Source organism: Trichosurus vulpecula, chromosome 5, assembly GCF_011100635.1.
Source record: "Trichosurus vulpecula isolate mTriVul1 chromosome 5, mTriVul1.pri, whole genome shotgun sequence".
Lineage (NCBI taxonomy): Eukaryota > Metazoa > Chordata > Mammalia > Diprotodontia > Phalangeridae > Trichosurus > Trichosurus vulpecula.
Genome location: NC_050577.1, coordinates 266872227 through 266896216, shown reverse-complemented (window position 1 = coordinate 266896216; position 23990 = coordinate 266872227). Strand labels below are relative to the sequence as shown.

Genomic DNA, 23990 nt, shown 5'->3' with positions numbered 1-23990 from the left:
ATAATTTTATGATCCTAAGGCTGTATGGGAGAGGGAGCAAAGAAGCCAGTCCAGGACCTGAGGAACAAAAGAGTCAGAAAGCCATAGATCTGAAGGACAAACTGACACTTTGTTTCTTTTCAGAGTGAAAAAAAAATAATCCATTTATTAACTGAAAAACCCAGGACACACTAGCCCACTCCCTTATTGACATGAGAAGGTGGTGAGGGGCACAGAGCACCTCTACATCACCTCATAGCCACTTCTGATACTCTTCATGAGGCAGCAGGCAAAGACAACTCCCAGAATCTGGAAGGAAAGAAGTGTATAAGTGGGTGGGGCAGGTATAATGAGGAATATAACATGGATAGAAAAGTACACATTAGGGAAGTGAGTCCAAGCCCAGGCAGACTGGCACTGGGGATGGCAGTATACTTAGTACCCTGTTCCCCAAGACACAGTGGGCTCCGCACTACCCCACCACCCCACCAGGGACCTCCTCACCTCCACAAATGTGACACCCAGTGCTACACCCGCCAGCACCAAAGCTTTGTGCTTTAGCCAATTTCCGATCTCCTCCACACAGCCCTGGGAAGATGCAAGAGACTTTCATAAACTCACCTTGCTCATTTATACCCTGTCCCCAAGCCTGGTTTCCCTAAGCTCTACCAGTCCCGAGTCTGTCCTAATTCTCAGTCTCCCCATCCCTGCTGGCTCTCTTCAACCCTATACCAGACCCAACCTTCAGTTTCTTCAGATCACCACTTCCCTGGGCTTACCCAACCTCCTAGATTCTCCTTTAGGAAAGGAAGCTGCCCCCATTCCTAGGTTCCCTCAGGCTCTTGACTTTCTAGAGATCTCTAAGTCCTCCAGTCCCCCTAATCACCACCCAGCCCACATACCCGCTGGTTAATGTCCGAAGGTTTGAAGCCAATTCCACAGCCTTCGGTGCTATTGACACAACAAGAGTCAGGGACCCTGTTCTTGGGCATTTGGGGCACTTGCTCCCAGTCTGTATAGTTCGTTGCCCCACAGCATTTAAACTAGAATGGAGAGAAAGGTTGGTGAGGAAACTGGCAAAATACAAAGGGAAGACCCTCTAGGCCTAAGGCTTATGGGCCAGGCTGAAGTTCCCCTAAAGCAAAATGTGACTCTACAAGGCAACCAGGTGTTGGGAAATTGGAAGCCAGGTGAAGAAAAAGAAGCCATAAGCCTTTTTCCAGGAGGCTGGAAAAGATTGGATCAGTGGATGTTGTGCTCAAAAGCTTCCTGGATCATCCTATCCCCCAACTATTCCTCTGGAGAGGTCTTACACTTAGTGGAACTACTGCTACACCCAAAAGTCACATCAAAAAAAACTTTCTTGATGCTTTTGGGTTTTGTACCATAGTCACTTCTAGATATATCCCTCTCTCCTATCCCCCCTCCTCCCACCTCCCTACCCCACAACTCACGTCTTTTTGCAACTCATCCAAGAACCTCGCTGTGTTGTTATTTTTCTCATACTCCTTCATCTCATCCCGGAAACCCTTTTCAAACTCTGACTTCACCTGGGAGATGGGGGAAGAGAAGTATGGAGGGAGGCCCCCTAGCCAACCTCTGTAATGATCATGGTGAGCTCCCTGGGAACCACTTCCCACCCTCCTAGGCCAAACTCTATCCCCTTCATCACAATCTACTTACCTTGTCCCTGAAGACATATCCAGCAATGGCTGCAGCCACCTCTACTAGTATAATGAGGGACAGAAAGATGGCAAACTAAAAAAGAGAGGAAGAAATGGGGGGAGAGAGGAGATGGAGTCCCAGATCAGGTCAGGGGTCAGCCCTGCCCTCATCATCATCATCATCTTCATCTCCCAAGTGGTCCCCTACCCCTCCCCTTTGCTATAGGATAATTCAACATCATTTTCATTCCTCCCTCCTGGTCATAGACCCCTGTCCTTTCATCCCCTGGGTCTCCCCCATTACTTCCAATCCACTGGCACCCACTCCCCACAATCATCCCTCAGCATCTATGCCCCCTCTTACCGTGGTCATAAGACAGTAATTCTCCTTACAGGTAGCACAACAGCCCAAAAAGGCCACAAGAAAGAGGAAGGTACCCAGGACTATGATGACAACAGGCACCACAGAGCCTGCGGTGGACCCAATGGGTATGGTCTGGTTCAAGGTGAAGTGGACTGCCACGCCCACCACAATCAGCCCCACAGCGCAGGCCTTTAAGAGCAGAGGCAGCAAGATGGTTAGGGTGGGGCCTAAAGCACTGCCCAGTTTGCCCCACCCAACACAAACACACTAAATAGACTCTTCCTTATGCTAGAGAAACAAGGGAGCATCCTGAAAAGAACATGCACTCAACGGTCTTAAGACACCCCAAGTTCAAGATCTGGCTTGGATTCTTACCAACTTTGTGACCCTGGCCAAGTTATTGAACCTAATGAAAGAGTACCTACTGATTGGGGAGTAGCTAAACAGATTGTGCTGTAGGGATGTCATGGAACATTATCTCAGAACTGATCAACACAAGGAACTCAGAGAATCATGGAAGACTTTGATGAAGGGGTTCTGGGCCGAGAAGGCCAAACCAGAAAAACAACATATCCCATTACTAGGACAATGTAAATAGAAGCACGAAAAAGGAACAAAAACCTCAATTTCAGTGAACAACTCTGCATACAGAAAACAAGGCACGAAACACTTATGGGTCCTACAGGTTCTGAATGTTGCATATGCCATCAGATGGGGCTGCCCAGTCAGTTTTGCTTAACTACTATTATTCTTTGTTTCTAGGGCAGGCTCAGTGAAGTAGATCAGAAAACCCCCATAATGTTTACCAAAAAAAGATATACACACAATACACGTGTGTATATGTATATATGTATATATATATATATATATGCAGATACATCACTTCACTTCCCTGTGCCTCAGTCTCTTTATGTGTACAGTAACCTAACTCACTACAAATTGCAAAGAAAGTGATTTTATCAATTAGAGTACTATGTAAATTTGAATAATCACCCTCCACATCTGAGCTTCCCAGAGTTTATAATGCATGATGTGGTGTGTGTGTGTGTGTGTGTGTGTGTGTGTGTGTGTGTGTATGTACAGCAGATGGAGCACTGGGCCTAGAGTAAGAAAGACCAGAGTTCAAATCTGAACTTAGATATTTACTAGCTGTGGGACCCTGGGCAAGTCACTTAACTCCTGCCTGCCTGCATAAAACTAGAGAAGGAAATGGCAAACCACTCCAGTATCTTTGCCAAGAAAACCCCGTGGACAATATGGTCCATGGAGTCACAAAGAGTTGGACGTGACTTAACAACAAAATATGTGTGTATGTGTACGTATATGTGTATGTGTGTGTGTATTCCCTGACCCTACAGTAGGAAGGCTAGGTGGTGAAACAGATAGAAGGCCAAGGTGGGAGTCAGAAAGACTCATCTTCCTGAGTTCAAATGCCAGCTCAGACATTTTATTCGCTATGTGACCCTGGGCATACCACTTATGTGTCACTTATATGTCACTATGTGATCCTGGGCATGTCATTTGCCTCAGTTTCCTCATCTGTAAAATGAGCTGGGAGAAGGAAATGGCAAACCACACCAGTATCTGTGCCAAGAAAACCCCAAATGGGTCACAAAGAGAGAGACCACAGCTGAAAAATGACCAAACAAAAAATGATGACCTTGTGTGCGTGTGTGTCTGTGTGAGTTGCTGTTGGTGTTTAGTTTGACTCTTTGTGACCCCATGGGCCATACTGTCCATGGGGTTTTCTTGGCAAAGATACTGGATCGGTTTGCCATTTCCTTTTCCAGGAGATTAAAGCAAATAGAGGTTAAGTGACTTGCCCAGGGTCACACGGCTAGTAAGTATCTGAGCCCAGATTAGAACTCATGTCTTCCTGACTCCAGGCCCAGAGCTGTATCCACTGAGTCATCTAGCAGCCTCAACGTGTATGTGTATAAACATACACATATGCACAGATCTACACACATATGTATGTGTACACACATATACATACATACATATATATAGTTGGGGAATATAGACTTACCCTTTTACTTCCTCCACTGCAAGGATCAGAGAATGGGATTGCCCATTCTTAGCCAAAAGCAGTTGGGGGAGGGGTTTCAAAAAAAGGGGAAGAGGTAAGTCCCTGACCTACATTTACTCTTTTCCCTACCCCATCCCCCATGGATGCCACTTCCCCCAAAACTCTCTCACTCTAGGAATCCATTCCAACTCAAGTGCTACTACACAAGGCATTTCCAGATTCTCTCCTAATCCTGACCTATATTCATTTTCTATTCCTCTTCAAGTTACTTGGTATCATTTTGTATGTACTTTGTATTTACTTAACTGTATACATGTTATATCCCCTCCCCCCCCCACAGTAATCACTGGCTCCTTAGGGACTTTCACTTTTCTTTTGGCAGGGGAGGGGTCATTGTATCCCTAGTCCCTGGCACATAGTAGGTACTTAAAATATGCAATTCATCCTCATCCTCCACTTGGACCCAACTACCCAACTAGAAAGAACAGAAATAAATACAAGCCTAACCTTAAGGCATACATTCCTGACTTCACCTGCGTGATGAAACTGATATCCTGCCCCATGCCAAACCCCCAAGGTATCTCTTTGATCCCTGAGCACCCTGCCTTCCCCTCTGCCCTCTCTCCAAGAAGCTGGGCATTGCTTACAATGCCACCTCTCCCTCTCCATTCCTTTTTTTTTGCTGATTCCTCCACTTGACTCTGTTACTTGCCTCAGAACTAGAGAACTGGCCTACTAGCTGAGTGGCTCCTGATTGAGATCAGTTGTAGATCAGGTTAGAAAGGGAAGTCGGGTCCCTTCCCCTCTTGTGTGATTTCTTTGGGATACAACCCTAGAAGTGGTATTGCTGGGTCAAAGGGTATGAACATTCCTATGGCTCTTTGGGTGTAGTTCCAAATTACTCTCCAAAATGGCTGGATCATCTCACAACTCCACCAGCAATGTAACAATGTTCCAATTTTCCCACATCCTCTCCAGCATTTATCATCCTCCTGCTTTGTTATTTTAGCCAATCTTACAGGAGAGATGTGGTGCGAAGTTATACATGGTAGTTATATGAGATTCCATGCCGTCTTGGGGAGGGAGGGGGGAGGGAGGGGAGAAAATCTGGAACTCAAAATTATGTAGAACCGTGTGTTGTAAACTAAAAATTAAAAAAAAATTTAAAAAAAAATAAAAAAAAAGAAAGGGAAGTCGGGGCATTATCTCTTCTGAGGCAAACATTTTCTTTCCTACTCTCAGGGGAAATCAGGGTTAGGGGCATGGGGGTCAGGGACGTAAGGGGGATGATGGTAGTAAGCCAGAGGCTTCCAGCCTGGTCCTCCCTAGATCACAATTCACACAGAGATTTCATCTAACTCAGGGTCTGAAAGGAGTTACAGACTGAGGAGGTAGGGAGGGGAGCTTGCAGAAGATAGCATCTGGCCGTTGTCTAGTTGCCCCACTGCCCATTACTACAGTTAGTTGGGTCACCAGACAGGAAAAGGCCCACAGAGTGAGGGGGCAGGGAAAGAGAGTGGACGCACTGGGGAGCTTGAGCTAAACCAAAATGGCTAGAACATAAGTCTTAGGGGTTCCTAAAAGAGTGGGGGTGGGGGCTCTTCGATATTTGCTTTCTAGCTGTACTCCAACCTACCACACACACTCTATCCTAGGCCTTCCCTAACCATGAAAGGTCCCTCCCATCCCCAAAATCTCATGATTTACCCTAGAAGTTCCTGGGCACCCCACCTTTGCCCCAGCTCCCACCTCTCCACAGGACAATCCTCGACTTGCCCACTTCCATAATCGCCCCCCACACACACATACATACACACACACACTCCCACCTCCTACCCGCCCACCGCCGCTTACCAAAAAGGCCAACACTAAGATATAGAGGAGAAACTTGACACATTTCATTCCTCCTTCTACTGCCATGGCTGCTGGCCTGGGGGAGTGAGGCAAACAGGGGAGAATGATCAGCAGTGGCTGGTGGGGGAGGGGACCCCGGCTTCCGGGCTCCCAGCCCACAGAGACTTCCCAGCAAGTCCCCCCATTCCCGGCCCCTCCCACCCGGAAACAGGCGGTCAGCTCCACGTCTCCCGGCCCCCTCCCCTCGAGCCTGGGGTCTGATGGGCAGGGAAGCTCGGAACCCCATCTCCAGCGGGCCTCGCCCCCGCAGCCCCCACCTCCTCCGACTCGAAGAGAACATCCAAAGGAAAGGAAGGCTCGGCCGGACCCACTGACAATGGGCTGGACAGAGAAGTTCTGACCTCAACCCACGCCCCAGTGCACAAATTGCTCCCTCGGTATTCCCCTCTCTCACCACCACCCCACCCCACCCCCCGCCTCTATGTCCCTTCTCCCAGGTCCTGCTCCCCTTGCCCCACCCCAACCCCAGAAAAAAAGTTTGGCCTCCCCACTGCCTCAAAGTTCGGAATAAAGTTTTTAAAAGACTTGAGCACAAAGCTAAAAGACCAAGGAGTGTCGGGGGAGGGGGAGAGTGGGGAGTGAGATGGTGGAGTATGGCACAGACCCAAGAAAGTGAATCTCTCCCCTCTTCTCCACCACTTTGAGGTCCTAAACGTCCCCCTACTCCCAGCCTCCAGCCCACAAGCCTCACCTGATCTCCCCAAGGTTCTGAGATCCTCTCCCCGCAGCTGTTCCTGGTCTCTCTCTGCTCCGACCCCCAACTCTGGCCCCGCCTGCCACGGCCCCGCCCCGGCTCCAGCCACTGCTGCCCCCTCCCCCGCAGGGTGTCTGCCCGCCTCATGTGACGCGGGAGCAGCTGGAGCCTGAGTCACCCGGGCTTGAAAGAGGAGAGCGCCCCCCCCAACACACACAACTCTTCTCCCGCTTACCCCACCTCCTTTGGGTCCTTCCAGCTTTCCCAGGTGCCCCTAGCCCCTAACTGCAAGGTGGTCCCTCTTCCTGCTCTGGCCCTTCCGCAAGAATGGCAACTGTGTATTGGTCCCAGTTTCTACACTCACTTCTAATGGGACATTGGGCAAGTCACCCTCCCTGGTCCTCGGTTGAGTCAATTCTAAAATAAGGACTAGCTGATCTCTATGCTCCTTTGCACCTCTTTCTATTAATTCGAGGAGGAAGAACAGGATTCCAGAGAGCTGGAACCTCCTCTTTGCCTCTCCAATTCTGAGGGAAAAGTAGAAAATTGAGTAAACCACGCCATCATTTTATAGATCTGGGGAACAACCACTGAGAATTGGAAGGAAGCAAGCTGCTGAGTCAGAGGAGAGACCAGGATGTCATACCTGAGTCCCAGCTTGTCTTTCTGAGAACACACACCCCAAATTCAATGGCAAAGTTACAAATATCTAGGCTTCAATTTCCCGGAAGGATTTATCGCTGAGCCACTGAGTCACAACTTTAGCAGATACCAGCAAGAGGAAGGATTACAGAAGCAGGGTCCTAACTTCTCCATTTTGTTCTGTCATTTCTCTAAGGTTAGGGATCCATCTCTCTGATAGTGGAAATTCCAGTAGGATGTAATCTCCTTGAAGGCAAGAGCCGAATCTGGTGGTGGTTGGGTTTGGTTTTTTTAATCCCTAGGGCCCAGCACAGTGTTTTCTAAACAGTAGGCATGTATACACATTGGACTGAATTCTAGAGGTGAGGAGTTGGGAAAAAGAGGGAGGCAAGAAAGACAGCATCCTTATGTCCCCTCCTGGGGGTGAGGAAAAGTGTGTTCCTTGTTATCCCAACCTTTGAACCAGACTTATGGGTTGAGAGAGGGGAATCATAGGATCACAGATTTAAAAGATATTAGACCATAGGGGTCATCTAGTCCAAGCCCCTTAATTTGGGGAAAATAAAGCCCAAAAAAGTTAAGTGACTTGCCCAAGGTCTCACAGGTAGCAAATGATGGGATAAGGCACAAATCCATTTCCTCTGACTCCAAATCCAGTGTTCTTCCCATGCAAGAAGTTCAGACTGCATCATCACCTTCCAAATTCCCTATCCTTTAACATAGGAGCCTCAGGCAGTAGCAGCAAGGGAGGCCTCCCACTTCCCACCCTCCACTCCTGTCAGGCCCAGGTGGGAAAGTGATGAGAGGTAGAGAGAAAAGGAATATGGAAGACAGAGGAGAGGACTGGGCTAGAAACCAAGAAGCCTGGGTCTCACATCCTACATAAAGGAACCAACCAATGCTACCATCTCCCTTTCTTTGAGAATGGGTGGAGTTGATAGCTGCCTTTCCTAGGGGAAGAAAGAAGACTTAGGGAGTATCTGGGGATTGGCCTAAGGGAATGTCTAGGGTAGAGGTTCTTAACTTTGTTGCATCATGAGACCCTTTCACAGTCTAGTAAAGCTTATATATTTTGTATTGTATTTAAATGCATAAAACACATAGCATTACAAAGGAAAGCAACTATGTTGAAATAGTTACCAAAAAACTCAAATTCACAAACACCAGCGTAAGAACCTCTGGTCTAGGGGAAGTTATTTTGAGAGGGCAGCAAAAGGAGAGCTGAAGTTGGAGTTTAAGATAACATTGGGCGCCAGAGCTCCAGGGGGCTAGGGAGACAGCTAAATATGAGCTGAATACAGCAAAAGAAAAATGGAGGGGAGGGATGTGAGAGGACAGTCAAGACAAATGCCAAAGAAAGACAAAGACAAACTCTGTTCATTCTCAAATAAGTTAATAAGTTAAGTAATAAGTTAAATAATAATTAATTTAATAAGCCTTAATAAGTTAAGGAGGTCATTTTCAGTGCCTAGAGTCCTGGATCCCCAAGCAAAGAACACAAAATAGCCCACCCATGAGTACCAGAAGGAAGGCTATAGAAAGTACGTTGAATCAAAAAAACAAAAAAAAAAAGACAAAAAGAGTAGAAAGGGGACTTTTGAGGGGAGGGCCAATTATCCTCTAATTCATGGATTTGATAACAGATCAACCAGAGCCGTCATATCAACTCCAAGTGATTACAGTCCAGGGATGACACTAAACCACTTCTTTGGGCCCAGAGTTTTGGGCTCCTGGAAGTAACTGGTGGTAACTAACCTGAGGCAGAAATTTATGCCCATCCTGGTACTTTGGCATGGTGCCTGCCAGCTCCACGAAGCCCCAGCCTCATACCTGAGCAGAGCATTTGGCCCAGTGGATGTTCTAGGCAAAGTTCATGCCCTCAGAGAAGATATCTGCTAGGCAAAATGCCATAAAAAGAAGTTTAGAGCCATCACCAAAGGCCTTTTGGAGCCAGGGGCTACATTTAAAAAAAAAAAAACAAACCATCCAGTGTTTGCTGGGTTAATGCCCTTCCTTCCCTCCACTCACTACCACCACTCCCAGATGAATAAATATCTCAACAATGACGAGTATCTAGGTGTCTGGGTATGGGAGATTCCAGTGAACTCAAGACTTCCACCTTTCAAGGGGAAGGGAGAGATGGGAAGACATTGGAAGGGGGAGATATGGGGATTAGAGAAAAAGATGGGAAATAAATGGAAGGATAGAGTAGGGAAAGACTGACAATAGGGAAGGATGGAGTGGAATGAATTGGGGACCGGAGCACATGGATTCAGATCACTCAATGTCCCCATCTGTAAATTGAGAGATGTCAGACTAGATAACCAATCTATTACTTCCCTCATTCTGAATACTTTTCCTATCTTAACATATCCCTGGGATCCTTCCTCCATCCACCCTTGATTCCTTCCATTTGTCCGAAAGCCTCTCTGACCTTCCGGTCATGTTGCTCACCTCTGTTCATTTATTCAAAATACATTTCATAAGCGTGCATTATAAATCAAGTGTTGTGTTATGCTCCAGAGATATGAAGATGAAAAAATTATACAGTCCTCTATGGCTAAGTAGAGCTTATAATCTAGTAGGGGAATGAGACAAGTCCTTAGGTGCCAAACAGAGAAAAAAATGGGGAGAGATCTTCTAATAATAATTCAGATTTCTATACTACTTTACTGTTTTAAAAGCTCTTTCCTTACCACTACCCTGTTAGTTTTTGCTCACAATAAAAACCCAGACCCAGAGAAAGGTGAGATAATATAAGTGCTGAAACCCCCATTTTACAGAATAGGAAAACCAAGACTTTGGGAGGTTAAGTGACTTCCCCACAGTAACACAAATAGAAAATAAAGGAGCAGGGATTTCATTCTTCTCAATCAGCATATCAGCTAGTGTTTTAAAGTCACAGGAGAAACTGACACCTGCTCCCCACCTACCTTCTCTTCAATGAACAGGTGGAATACTCATGCCTCCTGCTGGCAGGGCTGAGCAACACAGACTGCTCTGGATACAGCTTCCAACAAGATCCAGCTACAGCCCTGGTGGAAAGGAAGGAGACAGAGCTGAAAAACAGAGGTCAAAGGTCCCTTACCCCCATGCCTTCATGAGAAACATACTGAGACAGAGGTTCTGAACTTTTTTTGTATACTGGACCCCTATGACAGTCTGATGAAGCCTGCGGACCCCTTCTCATAGAATGGTTTTAAATGCATGCAAATACATAGGATTACAAAGAAAATCAATTATATTGAAATTGTTATCAAAAAAATAAAAAAATTCACAGACTCCAGATTTAAGAACCTTTTAGAAAGGTAAACACACCACACATAAGAGGTTTCAGCTGCAAGTCAGATGGAAAGGTCTTTGGGGTCCTTTGGGTGGTGGCAAAACAGATGGTAATGAATCTTCTTTAGTTTCATTTCCATCGATAAAACTCTTATCTATTTCCGAAGTTGAGTCATTTGAGAAGGCCAAGGCCTTTGGTGGTTAGAACTTTCTTTTCCTGGTCTTCAGTAACTGTGGCAGCCAAAGTAGGAGGGGGAGAAAAGGGAGGGCCACAGCACCCTTCAGAGGCATCTACAGGAAGATCTCCTACACCTTTTAGAAGATGGTTGTGAGGGCTGAACGAGAAACGGTGCTGGTGGGAGGAAAGGAGAAAGGAGAGTAAGCTCTCGGGCTTCCTTGCCTGTCTTGGCAGTTCCTAGGCATCAGCTGGGGGCGGGGAACGGGACAGGATGGGGGAGATATCAGATCCCTTCTTTACAAGAGTTGCTCCCCCCGTTGATGATTACTGGGGCAATCAGTCCAGAAGAAGCCATGGTCTGATAGGCTGTGATATTTCCAGGGTTCTTTGGTGCAGGGTTCTGGGCTGTCTCCGCTGGGATCTGATGTGAGGTGGTGGTTGGCCTGGTAGCTTGCCTTCTTTCTCTTTCTCTAGAGACTTAACCTCTCTGGACTCAGTTTCTTAATCTGTGAAATGATGAGCAATCTGTAAAATGAGGGCTTTCTACTAGATGACCTCCAACATCTAAATTTATGATCCTATGAGGCCTGAAAAAGTTACATATATACATACATATACAACAATATGTTACAATGAGCTACTGCTGAAATCACAGGAAGAACAGTCAGAGGCAAACTCCATGGAACTAGTTAAGGAAAGACATGTGAGAGGATTTCAGAGTCGAGGCATTGCTGGGGTATAATTTAAAGGAAAACTCTATGAGGCTCTTGAGAGTCCAAGGGTCAAGGAAGGTTAAATATTGAGTCAGGATAAACAGTATAAGCAGTCCAGAGAAATTACTCCAAGAAGAGGTCAAAAGAGACTTTGAGCAGGGAATCAGGAAAAACACAGAAATCATTGTAAGGACCGGAAGGCTTGTGAAATTACAAGGATATATGAGGACCAAAGCCTGAGGGTGGGGCACTGCTAAGAACTTGGGGTACAAGGAAAGGGAGGAATGTGCACACACACCCTCCCCATAAAACTTCCAACTGCACTGGGGAGAGCTGAGGCAGAAAGGGTTAACTAAATGGGAAGATAGTCCATGCCGGGTAATTATACAGAACTTAGAAGGGGGTGTTAATTACTGGGTGAGATACTCTCTTGGGGTTCCATGGGTTTTGGTTAGAGATTTGAGAGATACATGTTTTCCACTCCTCCCACATACCACCATCCAACCCAGAATAGCCTCCCAATGCCACATTCCTACAGGATGCTGGAGGAGGGATATGATAAACCCTGTACAGACTCCTCTTCCTTTCAGTCATTTTCCTCCTTCCCCACTCAGGACCTAGGCTCCTTCATTCCCCTTCTTGCTTAGGAGGGATGAACAAAGGAGGCTATGGGAATCCACTTTCTTAGAAATTTGGACCCCATAATTGAGGTAGGGCAGGATTTCTCAAGAGAGCCCGGGAGGGAAGACAGAGAAGACAGTCGAGGCTCCCCATCAAGATATACCTCTCCCTCAAGTTACCTACCGAGTCCAGGTCCCCCATCCTCCTACTGAGCCCTTGCCCTTTAAAGGGGTTGGCTTTGAGGTCCTGAATGGGAGTGGGGGAAGGGGGAATGGGAAACCTGGAAGAAACTCCCTATGATCACCTACCCTTGCTATGTGGATGCTGACTGTTTCTGGGTTAGGAATAGATGGTGTCCAGATACAGTTTCTAGTTATCCCAGGCCCTGGCTGTGGATTATCGGACTCCCAGAATACTGCAGCTCCCCTTACGGCAGGTCCGATCCCGGGGCCCCGAGCTAATGGTCAAGTACAGTACTCTCCCCCTATTTCCACACGTGCATACACGAGCACAGAGATGAGCGTGTACACACTACACTATACACACATACACACACGTGCCCCAATTGTCTCCCCCCTTCTTGCTCTACCAGCCTATACCTGTTTCTGACCAGAAAGAACCTAGATTACGGCACCTCAGATCCCTCCACTTCCTACACCCCTCAAATCCTGATTCTCCTAGGACCCTGCCTACTTTTGCTAGGAACCAGTCAGGACCTTGAAGGGGATGGGCCTGAATGTTGCCTAGGTAACGTTATGACATCACGGGGGTGCCCCTGACTAGGGGAAAGTTGCCTAGGAAACCAGAATAGGGGGCGGAGTCTCAAGTCTCTGTAGGAGTATTTCGGGGTGGGAAAAAGAAGAATCCAGGTGTTCTGCACTTTCTTCCTTTGCCTCCTAAACTCCAGGTGGTGCCTCCTTCTCCAGGTTTGGGGGCAGTCTGGGGCTAAAATCCAGATGACCCTAAAAGTCTCTAACTGGAGATCCCAGCAGCTTAGCCAATCCACCTGGACATCACAGAGTTAGAAATGGGCAGCAGGGAAGGAATATGAGAAGGGAAGGGTCTGTGGCCCCGAGCTATTGAACAAAGGGGTAAGAGCTAAGTGACAGGAAAGGAAGAAAGAAGTTGTTTGAATGAAAGAGCATACCCTGGGAAATTAGCCTTGACTCTGACACAATGGCCAAGTGATGATTGACCTCTCTGAGCCTCAATTTCCCCATTTGTAAAATACGGGAGTTCGATTAGCGGTGTTAGATGCTTTAGCTTTGCCAAGAACCTACCATTTGCTGGTCCTTCCCATTCTTCGACTCCGATTTCTAAGATATAAATAGGTATATTTGGCTTCACTAACACCACCACCACCACCTCCCTCAAGAAGCTGCAGTTTGGGATCTCTCCACAAGAGGTCATAATTGTCTGATGATTGAACTGTAGCTAGAGGTTAAAGTAATCTGGCTCTATGGGGTCAAAAGGGGAGGGGGGAACCCCAGGTGTTAAAAACTGAAGAGGTGGGTAGTACCCATGCTTTCTTACTGTTCTTCTCTCTGTAGCCCTGGACCCCACACACCTTCACACATAACCACAAAAGCAGGTTTAACTTGATCTCCAGTTGTAACTGGAAGCAGCTGGAAAACTGCTTTATGAGAATCTGAGATTTCCCTCCCAAGTTCTGATTAGTCTAAAGCAGAAGAGGGAGCCAGTGCGTCCCTGTCTTCCAGAACTTCCCCCTCTCTACATAGTTCCCCTTCTTCAAAGTTTCTGTAACCCACTGCCCACTGCCAAAACTATTCTCCTAACTGTGAAATCACAAGTCTGGTAAAAAGAAACATACACACCAATATATACACAAACACGTATATATTAACACACATATATATACACACCTATATCTATGCATGTAGATGTCTAATGTGTGTATGTGTGTGTACATATAGATATAACCCAAAGCCCTGCAGAGAACCCTACTTAATGTTTTTCAAATTGAAATTCTGCTTCCCACTTCACCCTTCCCACTCTTCTTGCACTTTCTCATGCACATCCCACCTCTCCACCCCCACCTCAAATCAGAACTTTGTTCAACTCATCCTAGAGAACGGACAATACTCTGGCAAAGACTTTAGAGTTACAATCACCTATGAACTTCAGAGAGAATGCCTCAGGGCCTCATAGATCAGGAAATAAAGACTGGAAGGGGGCGGGGCTAGGATCCTAGAAAAAGGGGCAACCCAAACCAGAAAGTAGAGATGGGATTAGGAACCAGAATCTTAGCATTTAAATCAATCCAAGGCTGAGCCACTCTCCCCCTCCAGACTCTGGAGACACACTCCAACATACTGCCACTTTGTTTTAACCACCTCAATAAATACATAATCCTGAGCTCAAAGGCTCTGTTAAAAGGTAAGTTCCCAACCTCCCAACTCTGGTCATGTAAGTTTTAAATGCTATTACTCCAACCTGTAGCTTCTTCAGTGCTTCTTATTCCTCTCTGAGAACCCTCGGGTATTTGTCTAGGAAAATAGAACCTTAAAGCTAGAGCTCAAATGGACCTTTGAAGAAATCTAGTGAAACCCCCTCATTTTATAGATAAAGAAACTGAAGCCCAGAGAAGTGAAGTCACTTGCCCAAGTTCACACATGGTAGTGTTAGAATGGGAATTTGAACTAGGGTCCTCAGACTCCAGAACAAGCCTTCTTCCCACTGCACTGACTCTGCCTCTGGACCCAGTTGCTGTCTGCCTCCTGTTTCTGCCCGTGATCATCCATTAGCCTTTGCTTCTTTTGCTCTAATATCTCCCTCTCCCTTCCCACTTAGTGCCAGTCTACCCTAACCACCCTAACCTCAAACTCTCTCCTTAAACTGTCATTCCTCCTGCAAGACCCTGATCCTCTCCTCCCAGGTGGTCCAGTCTTTTTGACAAATTTTCCCTGCCTCTAAATGTCTCTGTCTCTCTCTCCTATACACTTGTTTCAGCATTCTGTCCCATATTATCCGTCCTTTCTCCGGGCTTCTCCCTTCACCCCCCCCCCAATCCCCATCTAAGTGTGTCACTTAGTTCTTGTCCCTGTCCACTTCAAACTCTGCCTCCCTCTTCTTTCCCCTACTATCCTCACAGCACTACATCTTTGTCCTTTTCTTCTTAGCTAGAGTTTCCTCTGCCCTGTCCAGTCCAAGTAGTACTTCTCTCTACTTCCTTTCTTCATTCTCTGCCTAGGTTTCTGGGTCCCTGTCCCCAGTGTGGGACTCAAACTGCTTTCTCTCAGGCTACTTCTCTCTTTCTCTCTCCCTCTGGGTCTCTGTTTCTGTCTTTGTCCCCCACCCCACCCCATCTTTCTTTCTCCCCTTCTGTACCTCTAAGAAAGCTTTAGTCCCCTTTTGCTATCTAGCCATGGGTGTCCCACCATCTCTGATTCTTTCTCATGAGTTTGTCTTTCTAGTCTCTGCCCTGTCTCTCCCGATTCCTGTCTTTCCCCTCTTGGAGTCTTTCTCTGCAGTTCCCCTACAGGTGTCTCTGTCTCTCCTGTCTCTGGCCTTGCGTCTCATGCCGTTTGGGTCTCTCCCTCAAGAGTCTCCCCATTCTCTCTCTCCGGTTCTCTGTCCGTGTCTCTTCCAGCTGTCTCTGCCTCTCCCTGAGGAGTCTCTGTCTCTACCGTCTCTATCTCTAAGTCTCTCTGGGCTCCCTCTCTAGCCTAGGATGACAGCGCTGCCTCTTTTGTTGGCTCCGCAGCCAATCGCGGCCGCTGACGACACGGGGGCCGGGGCTATAAAGGGCCAGGCCCGGGCTCCGGCCCCCCCAGCCTCCCGCCCCTGCCGCCCGCCTGCCCCGCCCGCCGCGCCCGCCGCCCCCGGGCCCCCCCCACCCCCCGGCCCCCCCGGCCCGGGCAGCCCCCCAGTCCCGCGCGGCCCCGACCCCCCTCCTCCCTCCCTCCCTCCCCCCACGGGACTCAGGCGTCCCCGCCCCCCCAGCCCTCCCTCCCCTCCCCTCCAGCATGGTGCCCGCGGCCCCAGTGCTCTTCTGCCTCCTGCTCCTCGCCCTGGAGCTGCGGCCCCGGGGGGAGGCGGCCGAGGGCCCGGCGGCCGGCGGGGAGCGCGGGACCCAGGCGTCCGAGGAGCCGGAGGGCTGCCCGGTGTGCGTGTGGCGCCAGCACAGCAAGGAGCTGAGACTGGAGAGCATCAAGTCGCAGATCCTGAGCAAACTGAGGCTCAAGGAAGCGCCCAACATCAGCCGCGAGGTAGTGAAGCAGCTCCTGCCCAAGGCGCCCCCCCTGCAGGAGATACTGGACCTACACGACTTCCAAGGCGACGCGCTGCAGCCCGAGGACTTCCTGGAGGAGGACGAGTACCACGCCACCACGGAGACAGTCATCAGCATGGCCCAGGAAAGTAAGTGACCTCGGCCGCGACGCCTTGGGTCTCCTTTCCCGGAGATATTTAGCAAGGAGAGCGAGGAGTGTGGGATAGGAGGAGGGGGGAGGACTGAAGGAGAGTGGAACTGGGGGCGGGGGGGTGAGGGGAGAGAAGGGTGGTAGAGTTATTCCGGTGCCTGGACAAGAAGAAAAGTCCCCCCAACCTGACACCTAAGTCCCCTGACTGAGGAAGGTAGCAACTTGAACTGTGTGCCCCAAATTTGCCCTCCAAATGGTTCAAAAACCTTCATCGACCCAAGCCCTAAGGATATTATACCTTTGCCCTCGAATCGAAGCCAGGGGCAGAGTCAGCTAGGGACCTATTTACCCCAAGAAGTATAGGGACACTATCCCTATCACTGGCTCAGGCTAGAGAACCCTTGGGTCCTTGGACTTCCCTTGCTTTTCTCCTATTCCAACCCACACTAATTGTAGAGGAGCGCCCTGGAAGTTTGGGGCCAAGTTTGTGGGGGGAATTGATACCTCGATGCCCCCAGCAGTGTGCTTTGTACCTCCCCCCACCACACACACACACCCTGGGAGAGTTGAGAAAGAGAATATATGAAGATGGAGAGTGGCAAGCAAGTTTTCTAGCTTATTGCTTGTTTTGGATGGCAGAGGGGTCTTTAATAGCAAATCTCTTCCTGCTAACAGCTCCTTTTTTTCAAACTCTGGCCTTAACCTAACCTCTCCTACCCTGGGTAGTAAGGGATAGAGTGGTAGAGGAGAACAGTTCTAACATTCAAAAAATCAGAGTTTAGAGTTGGAAGGGACATGCCCCCCCCCCATTTTACAAATGACTTAAGAGCAGAGAGAAATTTGATTTGAAGTTATTTGCATATTTTGTATACTATATGTAACACCAAGTCAGGATTCAAAATTCAATGTTTTCTAATTCCAAATTGAATTGCTATGATAGGCACTCCAAATACAGCTCCTGCCTGCATAATATGATGACCCTGGAGTGCCCCCAAATTTTTACCCTATGCATGCCCACTTGAGTCAAACCTTTGAAAATCTTTTAGAGCCCATAGGGCACCTGCTCCTTCAAAATACCTCCCTCCCTCCAGACACGTGTGTTCCAGGCTCTCTCTCCTCATTTCTTCACTATCAATCTCCAAAGTTGGTGTGGGGGAATTGAAATCTAATTTGACTTGCCAGTTCTTCAGGCACTGTGGGACACTGGGATGTGGGGTTCCCATCTACTGTTGGTTGAGTAAGGAAGGAATTCTCTAGTCTATATACTAAGTCAGACCTCTAAAGGTGTGCCCCCTCCCAAGTTAGGAGGGTATAGGCGCTTGGTGAGGGGACTCAAAGAAGAAGAGATGGAAAGAGATTGGGAGTGGGGGAGCACCCAGCATCCTAGTTCTTGGCTGCCTGGGGGAGCGGAAGGTGAACATGTTAATAGACTTGTGGCTTTGAAATTTTATGACCTGGAAAATCCAGGCCAATGCTTCCCCCACCTCCCATCCCTAGGGGGTCATGTGATCCCCGATGCCCCTCCCCCAGTCAGGTCTCCCCCTAAACTCCAGGGGGCCCAGCCCCCTCCTCTCCCCTGGGAGTTGGCTCCCCACCCCACCCCCAAGACTATTTGGTTTTATGGCCTCTGAACAGAAGGGGGGACTGGTTTATAGGCAGATGGTTGTAAAAAGCTTGGGGGTGAGGGAGGGTCTGGCATATAGAAAATGCCCCCTATTAGGTGGCACTGAGAGCTTAGCTGGTTGGGGGCCTCACCCTACTAAACGCCTGCCCTATTAGTTATTCCTCTATAGTATTTTTCTACATTTCCCAGAATGATTCAGTCTTCTCTTCAGGGCAAGACTTTGGGGGGTTCCAGGTGGATGAAAATCATGGGGTCCAGAGTGAAGAAGGCATGATAGTTAAGAGTAGAGTGGTGACCCTAAGCAGGGCAGGGAGGGGGTGGGGAAGCGCTGGTCTCTAGAAAAGGGAGTATTTATAATGAGGGATTTAGAAAGTTTGCTCCTTGCGGCATAGGCTGAGGGACCGACGTTAGAAGCTGAGTTAGGGGTCCCAGAATGTATTTATTGGTTTGGAGGAGGAGTTTAAAACTCCTTTAGGTATCCCCTAAACTAAAGGAGTTTTAAGGTAACTGGCACTGGGGATCAAGAGGGACTGGACCACGCAGAAAGGAAGGCGGCAGTTTTAAAGGGGAGAGGGAGGATGAAACAAGCGTTCCCCCTAACCCCCACCCCTACAACCCAATCCCACCCTAAAATAGGAATAAACTAGGGGCCCAGAGTTGGACCCGGGGTAGTACGTCCCCTTTAAGAGCGAGCCAGAGATCTTGAGAAGGGAGGGGGAGTGTGGAGAGGGGAGGGAAGAGAGAGGGGAAAAGGAAAAAGAGACTTTTATAGTCTAATCCCCAGGGACCGGCTTTAATAAGAGACTTGTGCTCCGCTAATCAGGGGAGGTGTTTGTCAGCAGAGAACCTCCCCTCCCCCCTTCCCTCCCCTCCCCCAACTCCAGCCGGGCACTCAACCCTGGACCCCAGCCCCCACCCCTCCCAACCTCCTGTGCCTGACCTTAGAGCCCCCCATAGCCTCTTCACCCCTCAGCCCCTCCAGTCAGTTCCCTCAAATAGGGAACAGAGCGAGTGAGATCTCACCTCCCCCCACCTCAAACCCCTAACTTGCCCCTCTGCCCCCAGGCCCTCTGGGCCCCTGTCCAGTGTGCATGGGGGGGATGAGGAAGGGGGGGATGGGCTCTAGCTGAAAATAGTGCGGTGACCTCGCTCCCGACCGCAGCCCCCCCCCCAACCCCAGCACCGCCTACTAAACCTGACCCGCTGCTGCCTGCCACCAAACAGCTCAATGCAACACAGATGTTGCCCCCTCCTCACTGCCTAGGGCTGTGGTGTGTTGGGGACTCCTGGCTACTCCCCAATCCCCCCCTTTGTGTTGACCGCTTCTTTCCTTATCTCCCCTTTTTTTCTCTTTCCCCCTACTAAGCTCAGGTGCCCCTCTTTTCCCTCCTTTTCCTCCTCCCCTCCTTGTCTCCTCTGGTTTTCTTAACCCTACCTCAACCTCAGCTCCTTTCCCTCACATTTTTGAGTCTCCCTTTCTCTACCCACTCCTCTCACTTTCACTGTCTCCCCAATATCATTGTCTCATTCTCTTATCTCTACTTATCCATTTCTTCTCTCTCCTCCTCCCATCCCTCTTTTCCCCAAAGCTGTGTTCTGCAGCCCTGTCACTGCACACCTTGAAGAAGGGATGCTACATATAAAGGGGTGAGGGGAAACACTATAAGCAGTCAGGAGTTCTATCCCAGACTACTCAGTGAAAGGAATCAGAAGCATGGAGAAATAAAACCTGGTCCTGGCTTCCAGCCCTGGCTGGCAACATATGTTGGACAGCTCAGTGGAGTTACAGTTTGGGACAAGGGGACTCAAGCAGAGCAGCTACATAAGAAGAGATGTGCTTTATTGGAAGATCCCCGGGTGTACTTTGCTGGCTAAGGAGGGGGCTAACCTGACACAGATGATTCTGGTGGTGGTACAGCAAAGGACTCTTTTCTCTTTCCTCCACTTAAGCTCAGGTGCCCCTTTTTTTCCCTCCTTTTTTCCACTGACACGGACTTTTCTGACTTACCCTTCATTTTGAATTGCTTAACTTCATGTTGGAGGCATAAAGAAGTTTGTTTGTCCCAGTCTAGTCTTCCCACCATCATGTTAAGCATTTTACCTTGGTTACTAAGGAAGAGACCCAAGAAAATTCTATTTGCTGAGGCAGAAAACTCTTGAGATTTGTAACAAAAGGCATGACCGTTAAGCATCTCTTTTTCATTCTCAGGACACCCCCAACCCCCATCAGGAAGGGTCACTCAAGGGTGATGGAAACAGAGATTTAATTGTTCCCATATATATGTAAGCACATAAGGACATTCTTCACACCCCTTCAAATCTCCTATAACCATTCCTAGATCCTTTTTCACGTCTTATTTCCTTATCTGTCTCTCTGGAGCAGTGGTTCTTATTTGGTCTGGAGGCAGTCTAGGCTGGAGAAGACTAGGGTTTAGAAAAAGGCAAAGAGAGGGTGATACTTCACCCTTCTTCTCAAGACTCTTTTCAAAATCCAATGAAATAATAGATTGTATGATCTTATCTTCTGATAGGATTAAGTTCCCTATCTCCATTGGATACCAGAGGGAGAATGGGCTGGAATTATATTATCTGGCACTGAACTGGTTTAAAAGTTGTTCTTTCTGAAAGGAAAAGATGTGAAAGCTATTCTTTAAGAACCTAATCCCTAAAATGTGTGTTGGGTATTGTTGAGTGGCAAGCAAGGAAAGATGGAGATAATCTGTTCTGCCCCATTCCCAAACAAAGTGATAGTAGGGACAAGAAATTAGCCTTGGCATATAAGGGTGGGGAATTTTGGTGGCATCTCTTCTACTTTATATGGGTCATTATGGGTGTTCAGAATGGCAAAAGGGTACCTAGTCTGAATTCCAGAGAGTGTTTCATAGATCAAACAAGATATATAGATATAGATATGTGTGTGTTGTAAAGTGCTTTTTTGCAAACCTTAAAGTGCTATTAATATTGGCTTATTCACATGGGGCTGCAACCTTCCTTTCCCCCTTATAAGGGACCCCAGGTCCCTACAGTGCATATTAAAAGATGAACCTGAAGGGAAATATTAGAAGGAAATACACACACACACACACACACACACACACACACACACACACCCCCAGGATGAGAAGCTGAGGAAGAATGATCCCTCTCCTCCAAAAAAGAAATCCCTCCTCATCCTACTGTATAAAGGTTTTACCTCTGTTATCCTCAGGCATCTAGCACAATGCTTACAATACAGCCTCAGTTGCTTTGACAAATGTTTGTTTGACTGCCCTCTGTTTTCCATTTGCCATGAGAAAAGAATGAAAGGGATGACCTCAAGTTGTAACAAGAGTAAGAGAGATCTTTAGGATATATAGGGGATGTAAGACAGCAGTGGTCAAAGAGTGAAACAGAAAACAGATAAAGCTTTCAGAATGGAAGTGAGGTGAGAGCCCCAGCTGAGAGAGGAAGCTACTCTGCCTGAAGGTTAAGGGGATAGGTAGAGACCACTCCAGGGATTCTGTGATTAAGAGGAATTAGGAAGGCTCTAAGAGTTCAGCCAGAATCAAAATGCCCATGATCTAAGAGAGGGGGGTGGGAGTGATGGCCAGGAGCTCTGCCTCAGGCCCCTGACCCCCTTGTCTTGCTCCTTAGAGCTCTCCCTCCCCCTCATCCCTGACTGATTCTGTACTCTCCTCCCCTCTCCAGCGGACCCTGCCGTGCAGACAGATGGCAGCCCCCATTGTTGCCACTTCCACTTCAGCCCCAAAGTGATGTTCACAAAGGTGCTGAAGGCCCAGCTGTGGGTGTACTTGAGGCCAGTACCACGCCCTGCCACCGTCTACCTGCAAATCCTTCGTCTCAAGCCCCTCGGTGGGGAAGGAACTGCGGGAAGTGGGGGTGGAGGGCGACGCCACATCCGGATCCGATCCCTCAAGATCGAGTTGCACTCAAGATCTGGCCACTGGCAGAGCATTGACTTCAAGCAGGTGCTGCACAGTTGGTTCCGCCAGCCACAAAGTAACTGGGGCATTGAGATCAACGCTTTCGATCCCAGTGGCACTGACCTGGCTGTTACCTCCCTGGGGCCAGGGGCTGAAGGGCTGGTGAGCACTGCAAGTGGAGGGGGTGGGGTGAGGATTGGCTATATAGGAAACCCTGCCTTGAGTGGGATGTGGGGGAATTACTGGGAAAAAAGTGGTTAGGAATTCACAAAAGAGGATCATCAGGAAACAAGAACATCAGATGATGTGTTCTGGGGCTAAGTGTTAATGACAGCAGAGGGAATGAGAAATATCGACACTTAAGAGTTTTTTGGGAGGAACCATGTAGGATTAGTGGAGCAGGGCTCCTGGTAACTTAGAACCACAGTGGCTAGAGAGAATTTGGGCTTGGGCACAAATTATAAGAGAGATTTGTGGGTAAAGGATTTACTATATCCAAGCAGCATGTAAATTGGAAGAGTTAACTGGTTTTGGGATTCATTAGGATCTCGGTTTGCATCCCAACCTTTAGGCAAATTTACCTTCTTTTGCAAAGCCTCAGTTCCTTCATCTGCAAAATGAGAAGAGGGGATTTAATCTAAGGTGATCTCTGAGATCTACCTGGTTCAGCTGTGATTTGGTATTACTGTATTAGAGTAGTTCAGGTCGGGACCAGACTTGGCTGGTGACTTAGGAAGGGAGCTAGGGTGGCCAGAGGGAATTCAGGGAACAAAAAAGGTTTAGTTAATGGGGGTTGCTAATCCCTATTAGCAGAGGTTAGGGATGGTTATTTAGGGGCTAGGAGAAAAAACCGGAGGTGGTACCTGTAGCATCCTTCTGGTGTCCAGAATGGTGGTGCAGTGTCTTCACACTCCTGGGTGTCTAAGGGCTGGCTAAGAGCAGAATGGAAATAAGAGAGTTAGACAACAGGAGCCTCTGTAACAAGAAGACCCCATTTTGACATTATTTTTCTCTGCTTTGTCAGCACCCATTCATGGAGCTTCACGTGCTGGAGAATACAAAACGATCCAGGAGGAATCTTGGCCTCGACTGTGATGAGCACTCAAGTGAGTCCCGCTGCTGCCGATACCCGCTCACCGTGGACTTTGAGGCCTTCGGCTGGGACTGGATCATCGCGCCCAAACGCTACAAGGCCAACTACTGTTCTGGCCAGTGCGAGTATATGTTCATGCAGAAGTACCCACATACCCACCTGGTGCAGCAGGCTAATCCCCGAGGCTCAGCTGGGCCTTGTTGTACTCCCACCAAAATGTCCCCCATCAACATGCTCTATTTTAACGATAAGCAGCAGATTATCTACGGCAAGATCCCCGGCATGGTGGTGGATCGCTGTGGCTGCTCTTAAGGTGGGGGATGAGGACCCTCTCCCCCACAAACCCCACCCTGGATCCCCAGCCCTGATCCCCCTCCTACCCAGGCCCTAGAGCTCCCCCCTCCAACCCCTCTTAAACAAAATGTCCTATTCCCCATCCCACCCCAAGCAGTGTGCAATACAACAGAGGAAGGTAGGGGATAGAGACAAGAGGGGTGAGGGATTTGTGGGGAAAAGGGCAATGGGCAAGTTGGGGAGTGTTTGGGATTTGCAGGTGAGGGTGTGTGGAAAGAAGATATAGAGGGAGAGAGTGAAGTAGAGACAGAGATAGAGACAGGCAGAAGGACAGGGATAGAAGAGTCTGAGCAAGACAAAGGGATAAAAGAGGCAGAAGGAGAGACTAGGCAGAGATGAAATCAAGTGGGAAATACAGGGACAGATAGGGACAGAGAAGCGAGCCTCATACCAAGTCTTTTTTCCTTTGGGGCTGGTGTAATATGGGACATTCCATACATGCACCATGGCCTATAGAAGAGGAAAGGGGTATTAAACCCAGGCCCAGATCTCCCTCCTTCCCATAGTGGACAAGGGGAAACGGGGGTAGGAGTT

General features: G+C 48.4%; 2 protein-coding genes across 2 annotated transcripts; one reads left to right on the top strand and one right to left on the bottom strand.

Moving 5' to 3' along the window:
- Positions 1-125: 125 nt before the first annotated feature.
- Positions 126-6741, bottom strand: CD63 (CD63 molecule). Its single transcript, XM_036761790.1, has 8 exons — positions 6642-6741; positions 5891-5966; positions 2008-2196; positions 1663-1737; positions 1434-1529; positions 882-1022; positions 484-567; positions 126-288 (listed from the first exon to the last, which is right to left on the bottom strand). The coding sequence occupies exons 2-8, from the start codon at positions 5954-5956 to the stop codon at positions 223-225; spliced, it is 717 nt and encodes a 238-aa protein (XP_036617685.1). The 5' UTR covers positions 5957-5966; positions 6642-6741; the 3' UTR covers positions 126-222.
- A 9325-nt stretch (positions 6742-16066) lies between these two features.
- On the top strand, positions 16067-23565 carry GDF11 (growth differentiation factor 11). Its single transcript, XM_036761789.1, has 3 exons — positions 16067-16460; positions 21774-22171; positions 23034-23565. The coding sequence occupies exons 1-3, from the start codon at positions 16067-16069 to the stop codon at positions 23412-23414; spliced, it is 1173 nt and encodes a 390-aa protein (XP_036617684.1). The 3' UTR covers positions 23415-23565.
- The last annotated feature ends 425 nt before the right edge of the window (positions 23566-23990 follow it).

Coding starts and splice junctions, on each gene's coding strand:
- CD63 (XM_036761790.1), bottom strand. CDS start 5,956: ATGGCAGTAGAAGGAGGAATGAAATGTGTCAAGTTTCTCCTCTATATC. Junction 1,023..1,433: donor TGGATGAGTTGCAAAAAGAC/GTGAGTTGTGGG, acceptor TCTCCATTCTAG/TTTAAATGCTGTGGGGCAAC. Junction 289..483: donor TGGGTGTCACATTTGTGGAG/GTGAGGAGGTCC, acceptor CTTTCCTTCCAG/ATTCTGGGAGTTGTCTTTGC.
- GDF11 (XM_036761789.1), top strand. CDS start 16,067: ATGGTGCCCGCGGCCCCAGTGCTCTTCTGCCTCCTGCTCCTCGCCCTG. Junction 16,461..21,773: donor CATCAGCATGGCCCAGGAAA/GTAAGTGACCTC, acceptor TCCCCTCTCCAG/CGGACCCTGCCGTGCAGACA. Junction 22,172..23,033: donor GGCCAGGGGCTGAAGGGCTG/GTGAGCACTGCA, acceptor CTGCTTTGTCAG/CACCCATTCATGGAGCTTCA.